The sequence below is a fragment of the Salmo trutta genome, chromosome 15 (genome assembly GCF_901001165.1).
Source record: "Salmo trutta chromosome 15, fSalTru1.1, whole genome shotgun sequence".
Lineage (NCBI taxonomy): Eukaryota > Metazoa > Chordata > Actinopteri > Salmoniformes > Salmonidae > Salmo > Salmo trutta.
In genome coordinates this window covers 53,099,790-53,112,968 of record NC_042971.1, presented here as the reverse complement: position 1 = coordinate 53,112,968, position 13,179 = coordinate 53,099,790, and the positions used below count along the sequence as shown (strand labels likewise).

At 41.6% G+C, this 13,179-nt stretch overlaps 1 protein-coding gene across 1 annotated transcript in view; it reads left to right on the top strand.

Moving 5' to 3' along the window:
* The window catches only part of LOC115149330 (soluble lamin-associated protein of 75 kDa), a 35,406-nt gene extending 22,499 nt beyond the window's left edge, over positions 1 to 12,907 (top strand). The window contains exons 7-13 of the mRNA XM_029692109.1: positions 8,906 to 9,022; positions 9,338 to 9,441; positions 9,700 to 9,742; positions 9,835 to 9,946; positions 10,069 to 10,195; positions 10,494 to 10,634; positions 10,835 to 12,907. Of these exons, the coding sequence (XP_029547969.1) occupies positions 8,906 to 9,022; positions 9,338 to 9,441; positions 9,700 to 9,742; positions 9,835 to 9,946; positions 10,069 to 10,195; positions 10,494 to 10,634; positions 10,835 to 11,395 (1,205 nt within the window). The 3' untranslated portion in view covers positions 11,396 to 12,907. The remainder of the gene's footprint in view (positions 1 to 8,905; positions 9,023 to 9,337; positions 9,442 to 9,699; positions 9,743 to 9,834; positions 9,947 to 10,068; positions 10,196 to 10,493; positions 10,635 to 10,834) is intronic.
* Positions 12,908 to 13,179: the final 272 nt, after the last annotated feature.

The window sequence follows — 13,179 nt, the reverse complement described above, 5'->3', positions numbered from 1 at the left end:
TAGCATTCTAGTTGGCGCTGTTTTTTTGTAAATTCTTTCCAATGTGTCAAGTAATTATCTTTTTGTTTTCTCATCATTTGGTTGGGTCTAATTGTGTTGCTGTCCTGGGGCTCTGTGGGGTCTGTTTGTTTGTGAACAGAGCCCCAGGACCAGCTTGCTTAGGGGACTCTTCTCCAGGTTCATCTCTCTGTAGGTGATGGCTTTGTTATGGAAGGTTTGGGAATTGCTTCCTTTTAGGTGATTGTAGAATTGAACAGCTCTTTTCTGGATTTTGATAATTAGCTGGTATCAGCCTAATTCTGCTCTGCATGCATTATTTGATGTTTTATGTTGTACACATAGGATAGTTTTGCAGAATTCTGCATGCAGTCTCAATTTGGTGTTTGTCCCATTTTGTGAATTCTTGGTTGGTGAGCGGACCCCAGACCTCACAACCATAAAGGGCAATGGGTTCTATAACTGATTCAGTATTTTTAGACTGATCCTAATTGGTATATCAAATTTTATGTTCCTTTTGATGGCATGGAATGCCCTTCTTGCCTTGTCTCTCAGATCGTTCACTGCTTTGTGGCGCTGAAGTTACCTGTGGCACTGATGTTTAGGCCAAGGTATGTATAGTGTTTTGTGTGTTCTAGGGCAAAAGTGTCTAGATGGAATTAGTATTTGTGATCCTGGCGACTGGACCTTTTTTTGGAACACCATTATTTTGGTCTTACTGAGATTTACTGTCAGAGCCCAGGTCTGGCAGAATTGTTGAAGAATATCTAGGTGCTGCTGTAGGCCCTCCTTGGTTGTGGACAGAAGCACCAAGATCATCAGCAAACGGTAGACATTTGACTTCAGATTTTAGTAGGGTGAGGCCGGGTACTGCAGACTGTTCTAGTGCCCTCGCCAATTCGTTGATATATAGGTTGAAGATGGTGGTGCTTAAGCTACATCCCTGTCTTACCCCACGGCCCTGTGGGAAGAAATGTGTGTTTTTTGCCTATTTTAACCGCACGCTTGTTGTTTGTGTACATGGATTTTATAATGTTGTATGTTTCCCCCCAACACCACTTTCCATCAATTTGTATAGCAGACCCTCATGCCAAATTGAGTCGAAGGCATTTTTTGAAATCAACAAGGCATGAGAAGATTTTGCCTTTGTTTTGGTTTGTTTTCCACACTACTCTCCTTCCAACTATAGCATTTCTTAATATTATTCAGCTCCTTTGGCTTTGATGCCTCATGATTTGAGCAAAGCTCTGTTCAAGTAGTGTGATTTTGCTGTGATCTGATAGGGGTGTCAGTGGACTGACTGAACGCTCTGGGAGACTCTGGGTTGAGGTCAGTGATGAAGTAGTCTACAGTACTACTGCCAAGAGAGGAGCTGTATGTGTACCTACTAGAGGTCGACCGATTTAATCGGAATGGCCGTTTTTTTTTTTTTTTTAATTGGGGCCGATTTGAAGTTTTCATAACCATTGGTAATCGGCTTTTTTGGACACCGATTATGGCCGATTACATTGCACTCCACGAGGAGACTGCGTGGCAGGCTGACTACCTGTAATGTGAGTGCAGCAAGGAGCCACGGTAAGGTGCTAGCTAGCATTAAACTTATCTTATAAAAAACATTCAATCTTAACCTCTCTAGGGTAGGTGGGACGAAATCGTCCCACCTACTCAACAGCCAGTGGAATCCCGTGGCGCGTTATTCAAATACCTTAGAAATGCTATTACTTCAATTTCTCAAACATATGACTATTTTACAGCATTTTAAAGACAAGACTCTCGTTAATCTAACCACACTGTCCGATTTCAAAAAGGCTTTACAACGAAAGCAAAACATTAGATTATGTCAGCAGAGTACCCAGCCAGAAATAATCAGACACCCATTTTTCAAGCTAGCATATAATGTCACATAAACCCAAACCACAGCTAAATGCAGCACTAACCTTTTGATGATCTTCATCAGATGACAATCCTAGGACATTATGTTATACAATACATGCATGTTTTGTTCAATCAAGTTCATATTTATATCAAAAACCAGCTTTTTACATTAGCATGTGACGTTCAGAACTAGCATACCCACCGCAAACTTCCGGTGAATTTACTAAATTACTCACGATAAACGTTCACAAAAAACATAACAATTATTTTAAGAATTATAGATACAGAACTCCTTTATGCAATCGCTATGTCCGATTTTAAAATAGCTTTTCGGTGAAAGCACATTTTGCAATATTCTGAGTAGATAGCCCAGCCATCACGGGCTAGCTATTTAGACAGCCACCAAGTTTAGCCCTCACCAAAGTCAGATTTACTATAAGAAAAATTGGATTACCTTTGCTGTTCTTCGTCAGAATGCACTCCCAGGACTTCTACTTCAATAACAAATATTGGTTTGGTTCAAAATAATCCATAGTTATGTTCAAATATCCTCTGTTTTGTTCGTGCCTTCAAGACACTATCCGAACAGTGACGCACCCGACGCGTTTCGTGACAAAAAAATTCTAAATATTCCATTACCGTACTTCGAAGCATGTCAACTGCTGTTTAAAATCAATTTTTATGGTATTTTTCTCGTAAAAAAGCGATAATATTCCGACCGGGAAACCCTGTTTACGTTTACGTTCATGGTGTCGCCTCGTGCACGCGCCTCAGTCTCATTGTCCTCTGATCGACCACCATCCAAATGCGCTAATGTTTTTCAGCCAGGGGCTCCAAAGACATCATTCACCGGTTTGCCGCCTTCTGAGAGCCTATGGGAGCCGTAGGAAGTGTCACGTTACAGCAGAGATCCTCAGTTTTCAATAGAGTGTAGAAGCCCAAGAAATGGTCAGACAGGCCACTTCCTGTAAGGAATCTTCTCAGGTTTTTGCCTGCCATATGAGTTCTGATATACTCACAGACACCATTCAAACAGTTTTAGAAACTTTAGGGTGTTTTCTATCCAAAGCCAATAATTATATGCATATTCTAGTTTCTGGGCAGTAGTAATAACCAGATTAAATCGGGTACGTTTTTTTATCCGGCTGTGCAAATACTGCCCCCTACCCTAGAGAGGTTAACATAATCACTAGTTATTATCTAGCTTGTCCTGCGTTGCATATAATCGATGCGGTGCCTGTTTAATTAATCATTGAATCACAGCCTACTTCGCCAAACGGGTGATTTAACAAGCGCATTCGCGAAAAAAGCACTGTCGTTGCACCAATGTGTACCTAACCATAAACATCAATGCCTTTCTTAAAATCAATACACAAGTATATATTTTTAAACCCGCATATTTAGTTAATATTGCCTGCTAACATGAATTTCTTTTAACTAGGGAAATTGTGTCACTTCTCTTGCGTTCTGTGCAACAGAGTCAGGGTATATGCAGCAGTTTGGGCCGCCTGGCTCGTTGCGAACTGTGTGAATACTATTTCTTCCTAACAAAGACCGTAATTAATTTGCAAGAATTTTACATAATTATGACATAACATTGAAGGTTGTGCAATATAACAGTAATATTCCACCCGTTGGATAAAATACGGAACGGTTCCGTATTTCACTGAAAGAATAAACGTTTTGTTTTCTAAATGATAGTTTCCGGATTTGACCATATTAATGACATAAGGCTCGTATTTCTGTGTGTTATTATATTATAATTAAGTCTATGATTTGATAGAGCAGTCTGACTGAGCGGTGGTAGGCGGCAGCAGGCTCGTAAGCATTCATTCAAACAGCACTTTCCTGCATTTGCCAGCAGCTCTTCACTGTGCTTCAAGCATTGCGCTGTTTATGACTTCAAGCCTATCAACTCCTGAGATTAGGCTGGCAATACTAAAGTGCCTATTAGAACATCCAATCGTCAAAGGTATATGACATACAAATGGTATAGAGAGAAATAGTCCTATAATAACTACAACCTAAAACTTCTTACCTGGGAATATTGAAGACTCATGTTAAAAGAAACCACCAGCTTTCATATGTTCTGGGTAAGGAACTTAAATGTTAGCTTTTTTACATGGCACCTATTGCACTTTTACTTTCTTCTCCAACACTTTGTTTTTGCATTATTTAAACCAAATTGAACATGTTTCATTATTTATTTGAGACTAAATTGATTTTATTGATGTATTATATTAAGTTAAATAAGTGTTCATTCAGTATTGTTGTAATTGTCATTATTACAAATATTATTATATTACATAAAAATCGGGTGCTTAATCGGTATCGGCTATTTTTGGTCCTCCAATAATCGGTATAAGCGTTGAAAAATCATAATCAGTTGACCTCTAGTACCTGCCATAGGAGTCCCCCCGAAGCCTACCATCAACTATGTACATGCCCAGCGTGCGACAGAGCTGCAGGAGTTGTGACCTGTTTTTGTTGGTTATGTTGTGCCTAGAGGGGCATATGGGGGAGAGAATGCTGTCCATCCAGGTAGGTGTTTGTCCCTCTGTGTGCTGAGGGTGTTAGGTTCTTGTCCAGTTCTGGCATTTAGGTCACCACCGACTAGTACATGTCCCTGGTCCTGGAAATTGTTGATCTCCCCCTCTAGGATGGAGAAACTGTCATAGTTAAAGTATGAGGATTCTATTGGGGGGATATAGGTAGCACATGAGGACATTTTTCTCTGTTGAAATCATTTCTTTATTAATTTCTAGTCAGATGTAAAATGTTCCTGTTTTGACTAATTTAATTGAATGGGTTAGGTCTGCTCTATACCAAATTAGCATACCCCCTGAGTCTCTTCCCAGTTTCACACTGGAGGGCAACCAGTGGGTCCGTCGCCTTTTATACCATGTTTCTTGTTGGATGACAATGTCTGTATTTGCAATTTCTTTGAAGTCTGGGTTCCTGTTCTTTTGGCCAAAGGCAGTTGACCTCAGACCTGGTATATTCCAGGATGAGATGGTAAAAGCTTTGTGTTCCATAGTGTCTAGTGTGGTTTAGGTCTGGACCATCACAGTAGGTGTGAGCAGAGAATGTTGAGCATCTGATACATACCTCTTAGGTTGGTGGGTGGGGCTTGGGTGGGTGTAATTGTGGGGGTTGTGCCTGTTGCTCTACTCACAGCCTGGGCATATGTCCTGCTATCATATTGAGGTCCTTGCCGCAGGGGGTGGGCAGAAGGGGCATAGGTCTGATATGGGGGGGGGGGGGGCTCTCTCTAACCATGTATAAAGGTCAGTAATAGCTCGCTAGCTGCTTTTTTGGCATGAAAAACATTGTCAATATTGCCAAAGCAACAATGTATACATTGTAATAAAATTATAAAGAATAACAAATAATAAAAAATAACAATAAAATGATAAGTCAATAGTATAAGCGTAATAAATATAGAAGGCTAAACATGGAAAATGAAACTATAACTAACTTATAACTGTCATCTTTACCATTACATCAGTACTACAACTACCATCATTACTACTACCACCACCATCACTAAACTGCTATCAGCCCTACTACCCATACCACTACTATTTGGAATGATAAACAACAATAATAATAGTAATAACAATAATACTAATAATAAGTAAGTTACTGTTTACTATACAGATGTTATTATTCAGTGTATCTCAGGCTATAGCAGGCAAATACATATTTGGCTGCAAGAGGAGCCATTGCTCCTTCGCCCATGAGTATTTTTAGTTTTTCCTCTGGGTTTAATAAGTACAATTTGGAATAAATGTAGTAATTTCTGTGAATAATGAATCTCTTGGTGAGGAATATTTATCACAGTAAAGGAGAAAGTGCATCTCTGTCTCTACCTCCCCTGTCGTGCAGTGACCACATACACGCTCCTCTTTGGGTAGCCATGTCTTTTTATGTCTGCCGGTTTCTATTGCCAATCGGTGGTCACTCAGCCTGTACTTGGTAAGGATCTGTCTCTGCCAGGTGGTCACTCAGCCTGTACTTGGTAAGGATCTGTCTCTGCCAGGTGGTCACTCAGCCTGTACTTGGTAAGGATCTGTCTCTGCCAGGTGGTCACTCAGCCTGTACTTGGTAAGGATCTGTCTCTGCCAGGTGGTCACTCAGCCTGTACTTGGTAGGATCTGTCTCTGCCAGGTGGTCACTCAGCCTGTACTTGGTAAGGATCTGTCTCTGCCAGGTGGTCACTCAGCCTGTACTTGGTAAGGATCTGTCTCTGCCAGGTGGTCACTCAGCCTGTACTTGGTAAGGATCTGTCTCTGCCAGGTGGTCACTCAGCCTGTACTTGGTAAGGATCTGTCTCTGCCAGGTGATCACTCAGCCTGTACTTGGTAAGGATCTGTCTCTGCCAGGTGGTCACTCAGCCTGTACTTGGTAGGATCTGTCTCTGCCAGGTGGTCACTCAGCCTGTACTTGGTAAGGATCTGTCTCTGCCAGGTGGTCACTCAGCCTGTACTTGGTAAGGATCTGTCTCTGCCAGGTGGTCACTCAGCCTGTACTTGGTAAGGATCTGTCTCTGCCAGGTGGTCACTCAGCCTGTACTTGGTAAGGATCTGTCTCTGCCAGGTGGTCACTCAGCCTGTACTTGGTAAGGATCTGTCTCTGCCAGGTGGTCACTCAGCCTGTACTTGGTAAGGATCTGTCTCTGCCAGGTGATCACTCAGCCTGCACTTGGTAGGATCTGTCTCTGCCAGGTGGTCACTCAGCCTGTACTTGGTAAGGATCTGTCTCTGCCAGGTGGTCACTCAGCCTGTACTTGGTAAGGATCTGTCTCTGCCAGGTGGTCACTCAGCCTGTACTTGGTAAGGATCTGTCTCTGCTTCGTATCTCTGACAGAGTAGAGATAATCAGCCAATTCATATTCTCTGTTTAGGGACAGATAGCAATTTAGTCGGCTTTGGGATTTTGTTTCATTTTTCCAATGTTGTAAATATGAGACCTTTGATTGGTTCATGATTTTCTTTCCTGGAATTCTTTCTTTTGAAGCAGTGCTGGTGTCAGCTTGGTTGGTTAGGTCCAACACCAGCTGACTGAGAGGGCTCATTTCTGGGCTCAGCTCTTGGGTTTGAAGTGCTTTCAAATAAAGACTTGAATTTGGACTTGAATTTAGATGTAGCCAACATTTTTAGGATCATTTCTGTATTTTCATTATTACTGGAAAGCGGCCCAATTCTGCCCTACATGCATTAGTTGGTGTATTTCTCTGGACTTGTAGGATTTTCCGACAGAATTCTGCATGTAGGGCTTCAATTGGATGTTTGTCCAACATTTTAAAGTCCAGTTTATTGAGTGGCCCCTAAACCTCACTTCCATAAAGAGCTATTGGTAGGATTACACTGTCAAATATTTTGGTCCAAATTCTAATTGGGATGTTGATTTTGAATAATTTCGTTTTTATTGCGTACAATGCTCTGCGGGCTTTTTCTTTGAGTGCATTCACTGCCATATTCAATTTTCCTGATGCAGATATGGTCAGACCAAGGTACGAGTAATTTTTGGTGTGTTCAATTATTGTGTTGTTCAGGGCGAATTTGTGTTTCTGACATCTCTGGGTTTTTTCTGTAAAATCATGATTTTCATTTTGTTTTTTATTTACTGCCAGGGCCCAATTATGACAATATTGCTCTAGAATGTTAAGGTTCTGTTGAATACCAAATCATCAGCATATAGCAGGTATTTCACCTCTGTCAAATAGTCCTGGGGCTGGAGAATGGTCCAACATGTCTGCTAATTCATTGATATAAATGTTGAAAAGATTTGGACTCAAACTACAGCCTTGTCTCACACCTCGACGTTGTGAAAATATTCTGTTCTTTGGTTTTTGATTTTTATTGCACACTTGTTTTCTGTGTGCATACATTTTATTAAGTCATACACCTTACCACCAAGCCCACTTTGGAGAATTTTGTAGAATAGCCCTTTGTTCCAAATAGAATCAAATGCTTTTTTAAAGTCAATAAAGCAAGCAAAGATTTTGACGTAATTTTTTTGGGGTGGATGTGTTTATAAGGTATGTTCAGTTACTTATTACATTTTCTTTCTTAACGGAAGGTGGACCCTGGACCTGCTACAGAAAACCTTTCCCAAGTTGCTGTTTACACAAATTTCCCTGTAATTATTGGGGTCTGATTTGACTCCACTTTTGTGGATAGGGGAGATGAGCCCCTGGTTCCAGACATCAGGAAAGCAGCCAGAAGTTAATACCATGTTGAACAATTTAAGCACAGCATTTTGCAACTCAGGTGTGCTGTTTTTCAGCATTTCATTTCTGCTGTTATCTAGACCACAAGCCTTTGATTTTTAGAGATTTGAGCTTTTCATTTAGTTCTTGTTGGGTTATTGGGTAATCTAATGGATTTTGGTTGTTTTTAATGACTGATTTAAGGATGCTAAATTTTTCTTGAATTTCTTATTGGTTCTGTTAAATCTTTTTGTTGGATGTTTTTGTATAGATTATCAAAATACGTTTTCCAAATTCCTTCATCTTGTATATTTAATTCTTGTGGATTTGTCGTGCTTAAAATGTTCCACACGTCCCAGAACCGATTTTGGTCAATTGCGTTTTCAATTTCATCAAGTGTCTTGTTGGTAAATATTCATAGCGTAGCTCTGGGTTGTTTTGGTGCTTATGTTTTACATTTGTCTCTGGTGTTTTCTAATAGTTTACATTCGTCATCAAACCATTTTTCAGAAACATTTCGTTTTTTGTTTCTGATGTTGCATTTCTTTTGGTTTTCTTAAATTTGCTTTTGATGCTGCTTTTTGGAATATGCAATTGACGTTTTGAGTAGCCGAATTGACACCTTTATTGTTTTGGTATTGTGAGTTATTGAAGAACCGTATAATCTCTTGCTCGCTGTGTGTGTGTGTGTGTGTGTGTGTGTAAAGATTAGTAGTAGTTCTCTCTCTGCTCCTCTCTACTGTACTTTATAACTGTACAACTTTGCAGCCCCTAAATAAATCAGTCAATCAAAGTGTGCAATCTCTCCCTGACCTGCAGTGTGTGGCCAGTATCTGTGTCGGTACCCAGCTGACCAGGACCTGCTGTGGGTGGTAGAGGGAATGGGAGGACCCTACCAGAGAGAGAGAGTGGCCAACAAGATCAAAGCACTGAAAGGTACGGACACAGTAGTAGGAGATCTAACACCCAAGGGCCTGTCAAGGAGGATGTGATATTTACAGTACCTTCAGCTAGAAATGTGTTAAGTAGAACCTTTATGATTGTCTGTCATGAAGAATAGGGAATTGTGACGGCAGCTCTATTCATTACATTTCTAACGTTCTGCGACCTAACTGGTCCATCAGGATCTTAGCAGGATGATAGCAGTCCCGCTTAGCTGTGTTGTGGGGACTTGATGTCAGACACAGTGGCTAGACTCTCACATGACTGGTAGCTAATTGCCTTCTGATTGTTGTGCTGATTCCCATAAAGTGGTGCTCCCCGTGGTGACGGCTAATGGAGATCACCAAGCAGCCTCTCTGGACAGCACAGACGTCAACATGGAAGAGGGCTCAGACAACTGTCTGGACTTCACGGTACGTCTCTGTCTCTCTCTCTCTCTGTATCTGCCGTCTCTCTCTCTTATCTATTTAACTTTGTTCTTGTTTGTCTTTCTTTCCATTTTTTTCTCTCTCCTTTGCACTCTGTTGGGTTTCCTCAGTCTCTTGCCTCCTGAACAGCTATGCGGATGTATTTGTTGTTTATAGTTTAAGAATATCCTCAAACATCAGATTTAAGTTGTGTAGGGACAATATAATCAAGTAATGAGGATTTAATATGGTCTTGTTTTCTAGGAGGATGTTTTGGTGCTGAATAAGCCCCTCAAGTTAATAGAAGGTAAGTAGCTCAGAGAATGTTGGTGTTTCTGAGTACATAAAATGCTGTCTTTTGTGTGAATACACATTGGAATGAAAATGGCTACTCTCTAGCCCTGGCAGGCACACCAGTGTCAACACATACCTGGAGTAGTGGACATAAAAAGCGTGGCAGAGAAGAGATGGAAGACTCTGAGGAGGAGAGCCAGCCTCTGAAGATGAACAGGTTAGACAAGGAGTCTCAGTGAAATAGAAATAGAAACATCCATCAAAGTATTAATGAAATGTAAGTATGAAAGCTTCCCATTGGCTGAAAATCATAATACCTCTGGTTTACTGTGTGTTCAGATTGGAGGAGGCAGAGCCCACCACTACAGCTGTAGAGGGAGAGGAGGAGGAAGGAAGCGGGGGGGATGAGAGAGAGTCTGGAGAAGCAGATGCTGCTCTGTCCCCTATAGAGGAGGCCAAAGCTCAGGTGGGAGGATGATGGACGTGATTAGAATGAATACATCATTAGGAAACAACAGTTAATTTGGCTGTTCTGGGTTGCTTGTCATCGTTGTTTTATGTTACTATGGTTGTTGTTAGCGAATAACCAGTCACTATCATAGCGTATTTCACACTTGTTACGCAAGGAATTGCACCCTATTCCTTATGGGCCCTGGTTAAAAGTAGTGCACTTCATAGTTAGTAGAGTGCCATTTACATACAGAGTGTATGGTTAATCAGGAAAAGGAGGCGTTGACCATTGGTTGTGGCTTTTCTATCCTCAGGAGGCTGAGGTCAAAGGAGAACTGACGGATGACCAGGGAGAGGAGGAAGAGGTTGCCACACAGGAGCCTGATGCTGTGCTGGAGAACAGAACAACAGAGGAAGATGTGGAAATGGAGGAGGAAGACTCCATGGAGGCTAAAGTATGTGTTTCAATGTCTCAGTTGGAATGTGTGAGATGGGGCCATTATTGGAGAAAGGGGTTCGCGGATGAGACAATAGGATCCTTTCATTGTTGGAAGGTTCCTATTTGTACTGTGGACATGTTTCTACAGTATGTGTTAGAAAGGGAATTCAGGAATATGTTTTTTGCCATTACTTTTTTTTTCTTTGTCCTCTGCAGGACACCGTAGATGCAGCTCCTGTGGCATCAGAGGAATTGGCTGAGACGGTAGCTGTGGTGAAGGAGGCTCCTCTCCTGTTAGAAGAAGCAGCCTCTGCTACAGAGAAGGCCCCTTCGCCTGCAGAGCCAGCCCCAGCAGAGCCCTCCCTCTCTGTGGAGGTGATTGAGGAGGCAGGGGGCGAACCTCCAGAGGAGGCCGCAGCTACACCCATGGAAGAAGAGGAGGTAGAGGGAGAAAAGGAGGGGGAGGAGAAATCCATGGAGGCGGCCATCACAGTGGACAGCAGTAGCCAGGAAGTGGTCCAGGTGGCGGTAGCAGACCTGTCCTACCAGCTTCCGGAGGAAGGAGAGAATCAGCCTCTCACAGAGGAAGAGGAGGAGGCAAGAGAAGAGGTCAAAGAGGACAAAAAGAAAGAGGTAGAAGAGATGGAGAACGTTACAACCACAGAGGATGAGAAAGAGGAGAGAGTGAGAGCTCAGACGAGGGTGGTGACGGTAAGGTCCTTTGGAGGAGAGGCAGTGGCCAAGCGGCGGCGCCTAAACATAAATCTAAGAGACTGAGCAGAGTGGTCATGGAGCCCGAGGAGCAGGGCACAGAGCAGCCGGAGGTCACGGAGGAGGAAGAGGAGGAGAAAGCTAGAACGACAGAGGAGGAAGAGGGGGCTGTAGAGAAGAGCTTGGCTGAGGAAGAGGTGGAGGAAGAGGAGCATCCACCAGTGATTGACCAGAGAGCATTGAGGAGGAAGAGCCGACAGGTCCAGGCTCCAAAGAAAGCCAAAGGGAAACGACGCAGCAAGATCTAAACACAGCAGCCGTTGCATATATAAAAACACAAACACACAAAACACATGTTTAGAGGTGTGCAGTAAGGGATGTTTTCTACCTGGTTTTAGGGTTTGTAAGGCATCTAAGGTTAACATGTATTATCTCTGTACGATGTTGTTTAGATGTTTACTTTAGGTCGTTTTATGAAATGTTTAAGTACATGAATACTGAATACTCGCTGTTGCAATAAGTCAATGTGAAGTCTTTAATGTCCAGATGTGATTTTATTTTTATTGCCTTGTTCTTTCAGTACTGACTGAGATTGAGTTTCAAAGGCCTGATGTGGTAGTTTGAAGGTGATTTTGAGTTTCACAGGCCTGATGTGGTAGTTTGAAGGTGATTTTCATTCTCTAGCTCAGTTAAATTTTCTCCTATAGCCTGGTCCTACACTGAGTCTGTGGTTGTTACATTTATACTATTTACAGTATTTCAATAGTTTGGGTTGAAATGCACCTCTTAGTTTGGAGTTCTTGCAGGAGTTATTTGATAAAAAAAGTCATTGAAGTTTTGTTCCAATGAAAGCCAGCGGACCCAGTTGCTCTTGAAGACCAGGTTTGCTACACCCCCTGTTTTATGACGACCAGTCACTTGTATTAAGGAATGAAATCTTCCAGAAATACCTGGGGTTTTCTCTGTTGCACACCACCTAGCTGTCTTATCTCTTCAGATGCGCTGAAATACTTTTTATTTAGGAAAAAGCTGTGAATGAACGTCAATTATAATATGTAAGTTGCACGGCACAGACGCACACATGCTCATTGATATATAAACGTGTATACACACAAATATAGTATTCTGTGAATATACCCAGTAACTGACATTTGAATAGGAAAAATTGATTTGGTTATTATTGTTCTTGCCCAAGTATAATTCAAGATTATAATTTATACTTTATCTTATATCTAATAGCATGTTTAATTGCAGGTGTATTGATTTAAGGGTAAAATATGTATATTACAGTAAGTAGATGATAGCAGAAGTGAAAGTGACTCTATATACCAGTGATATTTTTGTTATATACACTGTTGTATAATGACACAACATTCACCATTTAGAAACAAAAATTTGCTACACAAGTTGAGCTATTTCCGCGTGAATCTGATGCTGTCATTGGTAGGTTCATTGGTAGAGGGTACATTGAGCCAAAGATGTGAAGCAGAGTCTGTCAGTGGGCTATTTATGTTCCATGGATATGGGTTAATATATAGACCCTACACCTGGGTCCTATTCACTAAGCACCAAACGAAAGAAAACCTTAAACAGGGAGGGACCACCTGAAACTGGTTTTAGTTTTTCTTTGCAAAACGTTTTGCTACCGTGTGTAGTAATGAATATGACCTGTGTTGAGGGATTGGATGGCATTCCCCAGTGTTTGAGATGGTTCTAGACAGTTGCATTGACAGTAAAGGTGCGTTCCTCTGTATGGAAGGAAACCTGTTATAGATTTAGCAGATCATGTCAATGCAACTGTTGGATGTTATCCATAGAAATATAATTACTCATTTACTATAATAGGGATT